The sequence below is a fragment of the Strigops habroptila genome, chromosome 15, assembly GCF_004027225.2.
Source record: "Strigops habroptila isolate Jane chromosome 15, bStrHab1.2.pri, whole genome shotgun sequence".
Taxonomy (NCBI): Eukaryota; Metazoa; Chordata; class Aves; order Psittaciformes; family Psittacidae; genus Strigops; species Strigops habroptila.
The window spans coordinates 5,879,153-5,893,453 of record NC_044291.2 but is presented as its reverse complement, the minus strand read 5'-3'; the positions used below and the strand labels follow the sequence as shown (position 1 = coordinate 5,893,453).

The 14,301-nt window shown below is 48.0% G+C and overlaps 1 protein-coding gene across 1 annotated transcript in view; it reads left to right on the top strand.

Annotated features, from left to right (window-relative positions):
- The first annotated feature begins 1,222 nt into the window (after positions 1-1,222).
- DOLPP1 (dolichyldiphosphatase 1) overlaps positions 1,223-14,301 on the top strand; it is a 16,972-nt gene continuing 3,893 nt past the window's right edge. Inside the window, exons 1-6 of the mRNA XM_030506748.1 lie at positions 1,223-1,322; positions 9,803-9,903; positions 11,543-11,627; positions 11,884-11,983; positions 12,796-12,894; positions 14,171-14,299. Coding sequence (XP_030362608.1) covers positions 1,247-1,322; positions 9,803-9,903; positions 11,543-11,627; positions 11,884-11,983; positions 12,796-12,894; positions 14,171-14,299 — 590 coding nt within the window. The 5' untranslated portion in view covers positions 1,223-1,246. The remainder of the gene's footprint in view (positions 1,323-9,802; positions 9,904-11,542; positions 11,628-11,883; positions 11,984-12,795; positions 12,895-14,170; positions 14,300-14,301) is intronic.

Below are 14,301 nucleotides of genomic sequence, written 5' to 3'. Positions count from 1 at the left end.
TTCCTGACATATACAAATTAAAGGCACCCCCTTGCCTATGTTTATCACTTATTGTGCTGCTCTTGCATATTATTCTTATGGGAAAAATCTGTAAGTTTTACTTGAATTGAATTGAATTTGGTGTTTTCATGTAAAGGTGAATTTGCCTTCTCAACCTTTCCTGTGTAATGCTGCTCACGGATCTCACTGCTGGAGTGCTGCAGTCTGTGTTCTGGTGCTTTGGGCTCCTCAGGTAAGTATTACTCTGGGGTCACATATGGGAACCTTGATTTCAATTTGGTCTTCAAAGTGGCTGATTTCAGGGATCAGTTATTTGGGGAGGAAGAAAAGGTTATTACCTATGGACCAGGTGCTGCCTGGTCTTTGCAGTGTCTTTTAAAGGGTGTATCTGGTTTTCTGCGACGACTTTACGTCAGGATGCTCACGTGTGCGTGTCACCAGTCCTTTATAGAGCTATAAAGCTATAAAGGAGATGTGACTATTAAAAAAAGGATAAAAAAAGGCGTTTTCAATTTGTGAGAGAGGTCAGACGTTGTCATTCACCTCTGTGTTAAGAAATGTGCTTAAGCTACGAAAGGCTCCTATTCTGTGGTAACACCGTTTATGAAATGAAGGATTCTCTTTTAACAACACCTATTTTCTCGCTTTAAAAGGGTGACACAAGGCGGGGGGGTTGTTTTTATTTCACTGACAGCGGGTGAGGGGGATGGAGCAGCTCCTCGAGCGCCAGCCCCACACGGCCCCTCCCGGGGCGGGCAGCAGGCGGGTGAGGGCGGATCGCCCCGTGGGCGCTGCTGCCCGCGGGCCCGGCGCGGAGTGCGGCTCCCCGGAGCTGAGGGGGCACCAGCCGCCATTGCACCCGCCACCGAGCCCCTGCCTCAGAGCCCCGCGCCAGCCACCGCGGCGGCGCTGCTGACTGGCTACGAGCTGGCGGCAAGGGAAGCTGGTGATTGGCTAATCTGCATCACTCCTTTCTCCAATGATTTAAGGCAATGACGCCCGCCTTTCTTCCGATTGGCTTTTCCGCCCCCTGCGCCCTCCTCCTATTGGACATTGACGCTAGTGGCTTATTGGGTTTGCCGCTCCCCGGGCTGGGTTTTTAATTGGGTGGCTATGGGTTGGCCGGCGCCTCACCTGCCGCGCAGCGTCATTGGGCCGCCGCTCTCCGCGCTCCCGCCCATTGGTCTCACCGCCCCTTAAGTACGTTCTGATTGGTCGTGGTGGCCCGGCCCGGTATCCGGGTAAGATGGCCGCAGTCGGTGAGTGCTCGTTGCCCGCTCCGTGGCGGCCGGTCTCCCTCACTCACGTCGAGTATCCCGCAGGTAAAGCTCCGCTTCACCCTCACCCCGCTGCCCGCCGCTCCGCTGCCCGCGGCGGGGCCCCTCCCGCCGCTGCACGGCATCCCCGAGGGCCGGGATGGCAGCTGCGAAATAGTGAGCCATTGAGCGGCCGGCCTGAGGCGGCGGGGCGCGCGTGCGCCGGGGCGCGCTGCCACATTGTGAGCCGCGGTATTGGGTGGGGGGGGCGACGACAACGGGACGGGACCGGGCGCTGCGCATGCGCCGGGCTCCGGGGGTGCCGAGCCCCCGCCGGTGAAGGGACCCGGGGGGACCCCCCCTGTCCCGCCGCTGTGGGGACCCCCCCATCGCCGCCCTCCCCACACCGCGGCTTCAGCCCCCTGGCCATGGGAGGCTGCCCCTGGACCTCGAGGTATGGGTCCCACCTGGGGCGTCCCGCACCCCACAGCAGCATGGTGGGGCGGGTGTCCCCCCTTCCTCGCCCCGCTGTTGGGTTGTTGATGTGGGGTGTTACACACCAGGCTGGCTCTGGTGTGTCCCTGGGGCATGGCAGGGGTCGCTGCCCCTGAGGTGGGCCTGGCTGGCAGGTGGGGTCTGTTGGAGTGAGTCCGGAGGAGGCTGTGAGGGTGAGCAGGGGCTGGAGCATCTCCTGTGCAAAGACAGGCTGAGAGAGCTGGGCTGGTTCAGCCTGGAGAAGAGAAGCTGCGTGGGACCTCAGAGCAGCTTCCAGTATCTGAAGGGGGCTACAAGGATGCTGGAGAGGAACCTTCATCAGGGACTGTAGTGGTAGGACAAGGGGTGATGGGTTCAAACTGAAACAGGGGAAGTTCAGGTTAGATACAAGGAAGAAGCTCTTCCCTGTGAGGGTGCTGAGGCGCTGGCACAGGGTGCCCAGAGAAGCTGTGGCTGCCCCATCCCTGGCAGTGTTCAAGGCCAGGTTGGACACAGGGGCTTGGAGCAACCTGCTCTGGTGGAAGGTGTCCCTGTCGGTGGCAGGGGGTTGGAACTGGGTGAGCTTTAAGGTTCCTTCAGCCAAAACCAGTCTGTGATTCTGTGGCCATGCTGGGAGCAGGCAGTGCCGTGGGGAATGCCTGGAGGACAGCAGGCACAGGGCTCCCTGCAGGTCAGCTCCTGGCTGAGTTTGGGTGCAGTCAGTGTTGAGAAGCGATGGGTGCCAATGTGCAGCTGGGGCAGTGGTGTGATCCACGAAGGTCCTGCACCGTGACACTGCATGCCAGCAGCCTGCCTCATGTTGTGGTAGGGAGAATCCCCGATCCATCAGTGTGCAAGAGCAAATGGGTCTGTGTTTGGATAGCAGCTGTCAAAGCAGTGTCTAATAGTAACTGCACTTTCGGAGCTCCTCTTCAGGTGCTTTGTGCTGTGCTGGTTTGGGGTGAGACTGAAAAAAAAAGGTCTTTTCTTGGCTGTTTGTTGTGATCAAAGATAACAGAAAAATCAGGGTATGAAGTGTCAGAGTATTAGTATTGACAATCTGGTCAAAACCCAAACCTGGTGTTAACTCTGTTCTTGGTGTTGCTAGTTCTCCTCCCTAGTCTCTAACTGGCCATAAAGTGTTGCTGGACGTCCTGTTTCAATAGCTGGGGTTTAGTTCCTGGTGGAAGCTCCTCTCAGTAGTGCAATACCTAAAACTTCTGAAGTGCCTGGAATTCTTTTGGGTTGGGAGTACCCATTTAGCCAGGAGACTTGAAATGTGACAACACCAAAAAGGTCGAGCACTGGAAACGTGTTATTTCTTGTCGTTGTGTTCCGTCCTCCCCATATGGCTGGTTTGTGGTTTTCTGTGATGCTTTACGTGAGAGATTGGCATTTCCTTTCCTGTCCTGCGTTTTAATTCACCCTTTATGTTCTTCTGCCATCCACCTTCTCAGATATATTAATGTGATAGTTTGGGGGAGAAGGGGGAATAATCTTTGCAGTAGTACTGATATATTCATCTTTGAATCTCATCTCCTTATCTGAACCTGGCAGCATACACAGAGCGACCTGTGCCTTATTTGTTGGATTGCTTTGGGAAATGTAGATGGTTGAAATTGCAGCACGAGGGTTATCTGTCCATCTTAAAGAATGTGACATAACATCATCATTTTCTGTCTGCATCGAGTGCTTTTACACGGGCAAATGGAGAAGATGACTGTGTGGAGGGGCTAAATCATCGAGATTAAGGTTATGTAGTGAGGGGATGAACACTGTTTGGTTTGGATAAAACATAATTATGGAAGGCTATAAAGTGAAGGCAAAGGACTAAAATATTGAAATAGCTGGAGGTAGAGAAATGTCTTAATTTATTTTCATAGAATCATTTAGGTTGGAAAAGACCTTTAAGACAGAAACCTCAGTGTGTGTCTTGTAGCGAGGGGCCAGAACGGAACACAAGATTCGAGGCGCAGGCTCATCAGTGCCTGGTGCCAGGGGACAGTCACTGCCCTGGCCCTGCTGCCACACTGGTGCTGATACAGGCCAGGATGCTGGTGGCTTCTTGGCTGCCTGGGCACAAGCTGCTCATGTTCAGCCCCATCAACCAACATCCCCAAGTCCTTTTCAATGAGCAGTTTTCCAGCCACTCTTCCCCAAACCTGGAGCATTCCATGGGGTTGTTGTGTCCCAAGTGCAGGACCTGGCACTTTGCCTTGTTGAACCTCATAAAATTGGCCTTGCCCCATCGATCCAGCCTCTCCAGATCCCTCTGCAGAGCCTTCCTGTCCTACAGCAGATCAACACTCCCACCCAGCTTGGTGTCAGCTGTAAATTTACTGAGAGTGCCCTCGATCCCCTCGTCCAGAGCATTGATAAAGATACTGAACGGACCCGGCCCCAGCACTGAGCCCTGGGGAGTGCCACTTGTGGCCAGCCACCAACTGGATTTAACTCCAGTCACCACCACTCTTTAGGCTCTGCCATCCAGCCAGTGTTTTATCCAGCAAGGAATACACCCATCCATGTCACGAGCAGCCAGTTTCTGCAGGAGGATGCTGTTGGAAGCTGTGTTAAAGGCTTTTTAAAGTCTAGCTGGACAAACGAGTTGCAGTAAGATGGTAGGTCTGATACTTTTACCTGGATTTGGGGGAGTGCTCTAACTTTATTTAGAAAGCTGTTTACATTCTGTGTACAGCTCAAGTCCAGGTCCATTAAAGCCGGTAGCTAATGTATATTTATAAAATAGTGATGTTGGCAGCATGCTCAGCACAATGGAGTTAATGTAGCCTAGTGCTGATAGAGAGGGGTCAGAATAAGAAATAAGATCCTGCTTTTACCAACATGAATTATTAAGCTGTCTTGGCATGTCATACACTGCTGCATGGCAAACATCTTCTGCTTTGGCTCATCCCAGAGGCTGCTGGCCTGGAGAGCAGCGTGCTGAGCTGCTGTGGCAACCAGCTCCGAAATAAATCTCCTGTCTTTAAAGACTTCCAGTGCAGAACTGCTGTCATCCCAGCTTTCATCTGCTCAGAGGGATGGTCGCTCTTGCTGTGACCAGGTGAAAAGCAGCCACTGCTGATTTGTCAGCCCATTATTTGGCTTCTGCTTGTAAATGCGAAGGGGAGAGGTGTTTTCAGAAGGGTGCTCGTCCTCCCTGTCTTTATCTAATGTTTTCTTATCAATAGTGATATAATGGGAAATGCCAAACACACAAAGCTCGGGTGGCTGCTCGGTTCTCCTTCTGCCATGTCAGCTTTGAGCAAGCTCAAATGAGAAACAGTGAATGAATGCTGGGGTAGTCAACTGCAAACTGGTTGAAGTAATGGGATCTTGGAGGCCTGACTGAAATATTACCCATAGTAATGAAGATCTAAACACAGGGAGAAACAGCCAACAATGCCAGTGTTAGTTGACAGCGTGTTAAAGCACACTGCTGAGAGGAGTCTTAAGCAATATCATAGTGATACCGCTTTGAGAAATGTTTGATCCTGGAGCTTTTCATATCAGCAACTACTTAGAGACAAAGAAGTGGTCTGGCAGTGCTGGATTGCTGGCAGGTAGGCAGGAATAATCCTTCTTCTGGATGTCTTTCCAGTAATCAGCTGGCGATTGCATCAGGACTGTGAAGTCCTTTGATGGATATATAAAAGCTATACTCTGACAATGTCTAATTGCTCTTTGAACCCATTTCCGCTCTGGATCGTGCAACATCTTTGGCTCTGACTTAGTGTGGTTGTTTCTTTTCTGCTTTTAAGTCCACTGCTCAGTCATTTCATCAAACCCTCTCTTTCTCATGTGCACTGAGAGGTAACAAATGTTTGCTGTCTGCTTCTCCGTATCAGTCATGATTTATGGAAAGGTTTTATCCCTGCTTTCCTTTTTCAGCTCAAAATCAGAGTTATTCAATGTTTCCTGAATGGCTGCTGCACACTTGTTATGTCTGTCCCCTTTCTATCTGCCTTTTCTGTGTTTACTATCCTTTTTTAGATAGTGACACCAAAACAGCATAATAACTATGTAGTGCTCTAATACTAACTTCTGGTTTGCTCTTAAAAATGCCTTTCTTGGCTTTTTGACTGCTGCAGAGCATTGGATACAATCCTGAAGGTATTGGCTCACCTTAAGCCTGATGGGTTTGGTTTTGCTTTTCCCTGCATGCAGTTCTTTGCATGGGATGACACTGTGGTGCAGGCTTAAAACTCATCTTCGGGCACTTCCTGTCTGTAGGGTGAGTTTCACTGGAGAAACACGGAGTTCCTGGTTTGTTTGGGGTTTTGATTATTATTTGGAGAAAAGAAAAACAACTTCCTCTCTTCAGTGCAGCTGGGATTCCTAAAGCTCTGGGACTTTCTGGACCTCCTCTTCTCACATAGAATCATCAGATACATTCTTTAAGGAGAGGAACCTGGTGTGCCAACCCCTTTCTCTGCAGAATGACAGAGAATCTTCCTGCTTTCTCAGTTGCAGATTTGGAGAGGCAAATGTGCCGAATCAACCCATCGGTGCCGAGGTGCTCGCGCTGTGTGTGTACTTTGGCTCAGCAGGTCTCCTTGCTATTCAGGACCAGCACATGTTGCTTCTATAGGAATGTTTGTTCTGATAACCCTTGCCTATTATCAGATTCCTCTTCAGGGTGGTAGCTCACCAGGCAGGGCTCATTTTGTAGCTAAGTAATAGCTGCTGAAAGAAGCAGATACCACTCACTTGTTTGGCTTCTTTAATGCAGGGTTTTACATTTAATCTTCCTGCAGAAGTTTCATGTCTGATACCATTTTATGCCATAATTTAAAGCCTCCTGAAGATATTTTTATGTCCCCCAGCTTGTGATATCAGGCTATGCACAAGTAGAGGAAATGATGACCCGTTGTGGATATTTACTGGTGTAAATGCGTGTGTCACACATACACCGCGTGTTGTCTCTGCAGTTTGCACACATGCATTTAGCCAAGCACACACACAACCAGCAGCAGTGCTACAAATAGATGCTTCAATAGGAAGTGGTGGTGGTGGTGAAGCTAGATCTTGTGGTAGGATGTGGTTAGTGCTGTTGATTCACATTTTCACATTATAGATAGGTTAAGCTGGTGTGGTAAAGCTTGGATATTTCCATGGAAAGAGAGCTGGGTGAAGTGTGGAATTGGAGCAGAAGTAGATGCTGAATGAAGGCTGAAAAAAGCCCAGCGTGCTTCTGAGCTGTGTGTAATGTTTCACCTATTTAGCTCTTGGGTGCCTAAAAATGAGGTAGTTGGGGGTTTTATTTTTGCCTCTTGAGCCACAAATGATGTCCAGAGAAGGCTGGACTTAACAAAAGGAGAATTTAAACCAAACCCCAAACTGTATTTTAAACAGATTGTCCTTTTGCGTTTTGTAAGAGGCCTTGTCTCTGCTCTCCCTGGTTGGAGGAATTGCTTTAAATTCCCACCTTTTGTAAAACGAAGGAAAACGAATTGTTATAAAAAGGTGTGTGTGGGAACCCGCTTGCTGGGTCTGACTGGACTGCATGCTGCCAGCTATCCTGCACATCCCCTTTCCCTGGGAATAGCTCTCTGAGCACACTGGAGCGTGAGCGTGGGTAGGAGCGACACAGTAATCGTGCTCCGGGGCCCCGGGATCGGCACTGACCTTTCTCTCCGAGCTTGCTTTGCCTTCTTCACTGGGGATTTCCAGTCATTTTGGAGCTGCTTTAGTTCGTGCAGCTCTGTCTTGAACTGCAAAGCTAGTGAGTATGTTTGTGATGGTGTTAGTGAGTTCATCTCCCAGGGCATAGCAGAAGTGCTGCCTTCAGTTCAGTGCACAGCTATTTATTTGCCTCCTCCCCTAGAAGAAGTGGCTTCACAATGTGATTTCTGTTTGATTGCTATTAGTCACAGTAATATGAAGTATTACTAATGCCATCTCTGTTCTATTTTAAATGGACAGTTGAAATGTTTGGGGAACTATTGTGTTAAGATTGTCAGAGGGAAGGACTGGTTCTCTGTCTACGGGCAGTATCTGGGCGCGATAGTTTCTGGTTCTCTTCAGTTTCAAGTGTGGGTTGTGTGCCAGTGAAGTCCAAATGGCTTGATTTATTGGGTATTTTATCATACATGTCAAATTTGGTACTGCTGATGCTATTTAAAGTCAAAGACTACCTCTTGAAGTATTCTTCCACCATCTGCACAAGAAATAGAACCCCCCTGAGAAGATAAATAATCTGGTTCAGTTTCTACGTGACAAAATTGTGGCTTATAGTCTTGAAGTGCTAAGCCTTTATATACCATGGATTAACAGAGGGAAGGATCTGGAGCGTGGTGATTTCTCAATTATGAGCTATCTTCAGCTGCTAACCCTGGAACTGAGACTCTTGGAAGGCATTCTTAAGGCTTTTGGGGTAGTTTTGATTGCCTCGTGGCTTGTCTCATGAATTCCCTCATCATTTAAGACAGAATTTATTCTGTGGAGAGTTTGTGATTTATATGAAACCATAAGGGGCTTGATTCTCTATTGCCAGGTAACTGATACTGTCACATCCACTTTGCATTACCACAGCACATTGCTGTTCTGCTTTGGGAACACTTGTAACCCACCTTATGCCAGGCAAACTTGCCTTATCATGCAAGAAAAAATTCAATTTCAATGCCTTCTAATGCTTTTTAGGTTAAAACCAAACCAGATCCTCCCTTTCTAGTGAACCCCCAGTATTCTTGGGTGTTTTGTCCTCCAAGTCTTCCTAATTTCACTGGTGATGCAAACTAAACCTGCTGCTGATATTGCTGGTTCCCAACCTTAACCCAGAGCCTGGAATTCAGGAGGGGCCTATGTGCTGTACCTGATGAGACCACAACTATGCTGCAGTAACATCAGCAATGTGAACTTTGTAGCAGTGCAATAACTTTTTTAATCAGCTCCAGTAGTTGGAGGTGGAGGTTAAAGTCCATTTTGCCAAGTGCTGTTTCAAATGTGGGTGCGTGGGCTGGGGAGACTCAGTATCTTGCAGTGGAATTGATCTAGGAATGAGTCCAATGCTCAGCCTTGCAGAGGCATCCTGTTTCCTTCTGGGAGGAGGGAGGAAGGGTAAACGTATGTGGGGGCTGATCTTTTGTGTGCAGTGATGGGATGGAAAAGATCTGAGAACCAATATAGAAAGTACTGTCTCTCTTAAGGTGCTCACTGGGTTCGTTCTGCATTTTGGAGCAACGACTGTCTTTAATCTGTGGTAGATAGTTCCCACTCTCCTGATGGGAATTGCTGATCTTGGAGCATAATTACTCGTGATAATATTTTGTTTCCTCAGAATTTATGCTGACATCTTCTCTCAATACTTCTGTATGTGTCCTTTTTCATGGAAAAGAGGCAAGAGAAGCTTAGATCCTAGCTGCTCTTTACTGCTGTTTGCCTACTCCTGTGTCTCTGATAGCTCAGGATACAGGTTTTGAGGTACCTTATGACCTCTTGTGAGGTCCTGTTGTGACTCCACAGTTCTCTCTGGGGAATAACTACACTCTCAGCTATAGGGGTGGAAACCTAAAGTCACTTCAATGTGATACCAGTGGGCTACTGGTTAAAAAGCAGTTACTTTTTTCCCTTTATCTCCTGCTATGTTTAGCTCTTTATTTCCTCCCCATTTTGCTAATGCTAGTGTTCATGCAGACACATGGTGAGACAGATTAGGGAGCTGATCCAGCTGAAAACTAACCCGTTTTAGTAAGGGAGTGGGAAAGGATTTGTTTGGGGAGTGTTTGCTGGTAGTTGCTGGCATAGGGAGGCAACATCAGTGAGGGCGAGGGAAAGACGCTGCCTCCTCATGTTGAATTCAAGTGACTCTGGGCCCACACCCGTGGTCATTGTTGTAAACTGGCTGGCAGGAACCTCTGCTGAGTGATGCCAAGCTCCTCTCATCCCTGCTTTTGAAGCCACATGCAAGCACTGCTGTCCTTGGAGCAGCAGTAGGGAGTCTGCAGAACCCAGACTTGCTGCAGTGCTGAGCTCGCCCCTCTGCTCTCATGGTTCAGGTGACCCACGCTCCAGTGGCAGGCAAGTAGCTGTGAAGTTCAAACTGATTTTGTTTCTCTTGTTTGTTTCCCTAGGTGATTTCTCTGGTCAGCTTTTAGCTTATTTGAGTCTCGGTCCAATATTCATTATTGTTGGCTTTGTAACACTCATCATATTCAAGAGAGAGCTTCACACGGTGAGTCCTTCTCTCCCTTCCCAGCTTCTCCTTATGGCAAAAGTCTTTTCCTTTGTCACCTGGTGTTCCTGTATTCACACTTCTTTTTCTCTGTCTAAAGAGCAAGCATAGGTAGGGTGATCTTCCTGCCAGAGAACAGCAGGAGACACTTATCACTTGTACCAGCTCAAAAGATTGCTTAGCCTTTGCTAACTTGTGTTACTGTGTGGTATGTTTGGGGCATTATTTGTCCAAAACCATCAAGGGAGATGTCTGAGGAGCTAAAGAATGCTATTGCAGAGTGAAAACACTCCCAAGATCCAGTAGGATCATAGCACTCGTAGATTCCTGCAAGATGGGCAGCATATACAGGAGATGATGTCTGTAACACAGTAGGATGTGCTTTATTTGAACTGTTGAGGCAGAAAAGGGGATACCAAATAAAACTTAGATTCCCAAGGGAGTGGATCTGTCTTGAGGGCTGCTGTCCCTGGTATTTGCTTCAGGGCTGGGAAGAAGAGGCTTGCTTCTGACCAAATGACCAACAAGGGACTCTTGTAATAGAGAAGACATAATACTTTCTGCCTTCTCTGACAGGTAGCTGGGAATCAGCGTCATGGATAAATTCCCTTTAGGAGGTATAAACCTCTTGTGTGACATTTGCCCTCAGTAAACAGATAAAATAGGGGCCAGTGAAAGGATTTTGGCAGCAGATTTCTAATATAGGGCCATGGTGTCATGGGAACCAGTGGCTCCAGGGACCTGGGAATGGGACAACGAGGTTAAGCCAATTCTAGCTAGGAGAGGCAGCTGTTAAGTTTTGGCAACTCAGAGGTTTCTTGTTGGCCCAAAAGAGAGAAGAAACTAGAGGAACTGTTGCACAAACTCATGGGGGTTTGAATACAGGGGGTTGTAAGGTGTTGGTAAGGAGACAAGCATTGAGGTTGGTTTCCAGTTCTGTATGTGGGAAGTCACCATTGAGCTGGAGAGAGCTGGTAGCTGGCCTGCAGCAGCCTGAGCCATAGCTCAGCACACAGAGTGAGAAACTGCTTCATCCTCTGGAATGGGACTGAGTGTTAAGGAGGCAGAGTATCAGCACCAGCTGGGAATGTGATCCCAGCAGCAGGACTGCTTTAGGGGAGGTGTGTGGATTGTGGAATTAAAGAGTAAAAATAACTGCTGCCAGCCTGGCTGAGTTCAGAATGGGACTTCATTGTAGGCTGAAGACAGTGGCTTCCAGATGAAAATATTCAGAGAGGGAAAAGCCAGAAAGCCTAAAAAGTCACCTTTTTCAAGCTATTTACCCAAATAACGGTGTGTGCACCCCCCCTGTTGGTTGCTGAGGAACGACAGTCCCTTAAAACCTGCTCTGTTTCACTTGCTGGTGAAAGGATGCTAACAAAATTGCTATCCAGTCTCTTTTTTTGTCTCTTTCTATGTATCATCTGCTGAAAAGCTGCATATACCCAAATGTGTTGCCAAATATACAAAGCGGGCTGAAAAAGAAATGCTTTTCTTCCTCAGGGAGAGAATATTGAAGCCATTGGTTTTAACTCTAGTGGTCAAAAAAGAAACATATGGTTTGGGGGTTTCTCAACAGAGAGCTTGCTAAGTAAATGGATCTTCTAGATAGGATGACACAGTTGTCTTGCCTTCACAGATCTCTTTCTTGGGAGGGCTGGCATTCAACGAGGGAGTGAACTGGTTAATAAAACATGTAATCCGGGAGCCTCGGCCCTGCGAAGGTATGGAATAGCCCAGTGTGTCCTGGTGCTGAGTTTTGGGATGCTAACTGGGGGGGGTTAGAGGGTGTTTTCCCCTTTGCCTCATGTTGGCTTTGGATGTTTGGGTGCAAGAGGGCTGGCAGAGCCATCTGAGCAGAGACATGTCCTGTGAGCTCATGTGCACATACTCCAGCAGGATGGGGCTTCACATCTGGAGAGTTCCAGCTGCTATGGACAGAGTAGACTTTGACCATACTCTTTCTTCTTCTCTTCCCAGAAGCCCATTCAACAGTGACCACAAAATATGGGATGCCGTCCAGCCACTCCCAGTTCATGTGGTTTTTCTCTGTCTATTCCTTTCTGTTCCTTTATTTAAGGTAAAAATTCAACGTCAGGTTTGGGCTGTTACTGTGTTGAAACCCCTGAACTAGGTGGCTCCCTTGCTGTGTGCCACTTCAGTGGCATATGGAATGTAATCTATGCACAATTTACTGTGGCTAGGGTGGATGAAGCATGTCTATCTCCATCTGAAGTTAGGATTGAAGGGTATGGGTGGGCTTTCTCTGCCTCTCTGGGTGCAGGTCTCCTGATTTGCCTCTTCTAAGCTGTGGTGATCCACCAGTGTGAGGGAAGAGGGGGGGAACAGGGAGGAGGAAAGAAGAGCTGCTTTCTCATGTGTCTCCTCAGTTTCGTCAGTGGGGTTATCTGCAATCTTTTAGGTAGTATCTGTTGCCCACTTGCATGACCTTTTAGTTCATCTCCTTTCCCAAGTACCAGTTGTCCATGCTCTGCTGTGCTTCTCTGGAATTCTTGCTGGGGCATGGCTCTGTCTTGTGGCTCCACATGTGGAGGAAGACAAAACTCGCAGTTCCTCCTTGTGGGTGATGGAGGGACTCTGATGTCTTGGCTCCCTGTTGCATATGCTCAGCATGTGCCTTTCCCATCAGCTGCAGTAATTGTGAGCATTCTGCCTTCCATCACAGCAATCCCTGTGAACAGTTGGAGAGGGAGAAGCGTGGCTTTCTGGCTTCTCTGTAACTGCTGCCAGTGGGACAGATTGCTGCAGGGATGGTGTTGAGCTGCCCGTGACCCCACTGGAGTAGAGCTTTCCTAGGGTTTCAGAGGTAGTGAGGAGCTAAGGGGTGCTGAGCTCCCTGCCACTGTGCTAATGGCTCTCCATCTCTTTCAGAATGCACCAAACAAACAATGCGAGGTTTCTGGATTTACTATGGCGACATGTGCTGTCCATCTGCCTCGTCACAGTGGCTTTGCTAGTCTCATATAGTAGGTATGGAGCAATTGTTTGTCTTATGCTCTCCTACAGTCCCGTGGCCTTTAACAGCCAGCAGACCTGGCATCCCTTGTCCTGCCTTTCTGATGTAATTCTTGACTGCATTGTACAAGTCAGAGCTTCGTGGAAGTTGCTGTGAGACCCTTCGAATGAGCAGCGGTGCTACATGTGTGGTGCTTCACAGGAGCATTTCTAAAAGCCCAAAGCAGCTGAGCTTGTACCAGTTCTCCATGGGCTCCATTGCCGTGCTGCAGCCTCACTGCCTTGCCCTCTTGCCAGCACTAATCATGAGAGCATTGCACCATGCCTTGGCACCCCAGCATCTGCAGCATGTGCATTGCTACAGTTGGTCAGTCTGATTGTTTTGCTTAAGTGTTAGTTAATAAAACCACCTGTAGCTGCTTGACTTGCAGGGTTTAGTTGTATGAAGAGGAATAAAGAAAATGAATATTTGATTTTTTTTTTTTCCCTTTAGTAGGTTAAATATATATACACAGACACATATATAAAATGAGCTCCAATGACTGAAAACCACACACGTTCAGGCCATGTTTTCCACAGGAAAGTAATTACCTGTTAGTGCTGTTGACTGGGCACTAGAGCTGATTCCTTATTACTGGTTATCTTTAAAGTTCTGACAGGACAATTTCATAAGAGATATATGGTCTAATTCAAATAAATATTAATGAGAGGAAATGCAGTGGCCTGTGCTAGGCAGAGGGTCAGAGAGGATGAGCTTGATGGCTTTGATATATGGGTGAAAAGAACTCCGAATGTGACCCATGTAGCTCGTGTGCATGGACGCTTAACAGCCTGTTAACACAGGTTTCTGTTTGGCTGCAGCCTTCGTGCTGTCACGTTTGAAAGCAGCAAAATCATAACAAAAATGCTGTCTGTGTTCTTAAAAATCCCTTTAGGCTGCAGCTTTGGTGGCTTGGAGGGGACTTGTCCTGTTACTGGCTTTGGAAAAGTCTCTTACAGGAACCAGTGGTAATAGTTCCCCACCTAATCCAAAGATGCATGAAGAATGTGGAGGGTTAGTGAGTTAAGCTCAAACTAAAGCACTGAGAGCTTAAACTGCTGTAACAGGGAAGACAGTTTTTTCCCATACTTTTTCCCCACTTTTTTGCCAGCTTTTTAATGGGAAAAGTGAGAGATCCACTTTTAACCTCTGGAGAATAACTTGCTCAGAAGGTCCAGGGAAGCATCAGCCCTTGAGTCATGCCTCCTCTTGTTTTAAAGCTTGTCTGGTGACTCTTCTCTTCCACTGCAGGGTTTATTTGCTTTACCACACCTGGAGCCAAGTCTTGTATGGAGGTGTGGCAGGAAGCATTATGGCCATAGCCTGGTTTGCCTTCACACAAGAGATATTAACTCCTCTCTTCCCCAGGATAGCTGCATGGT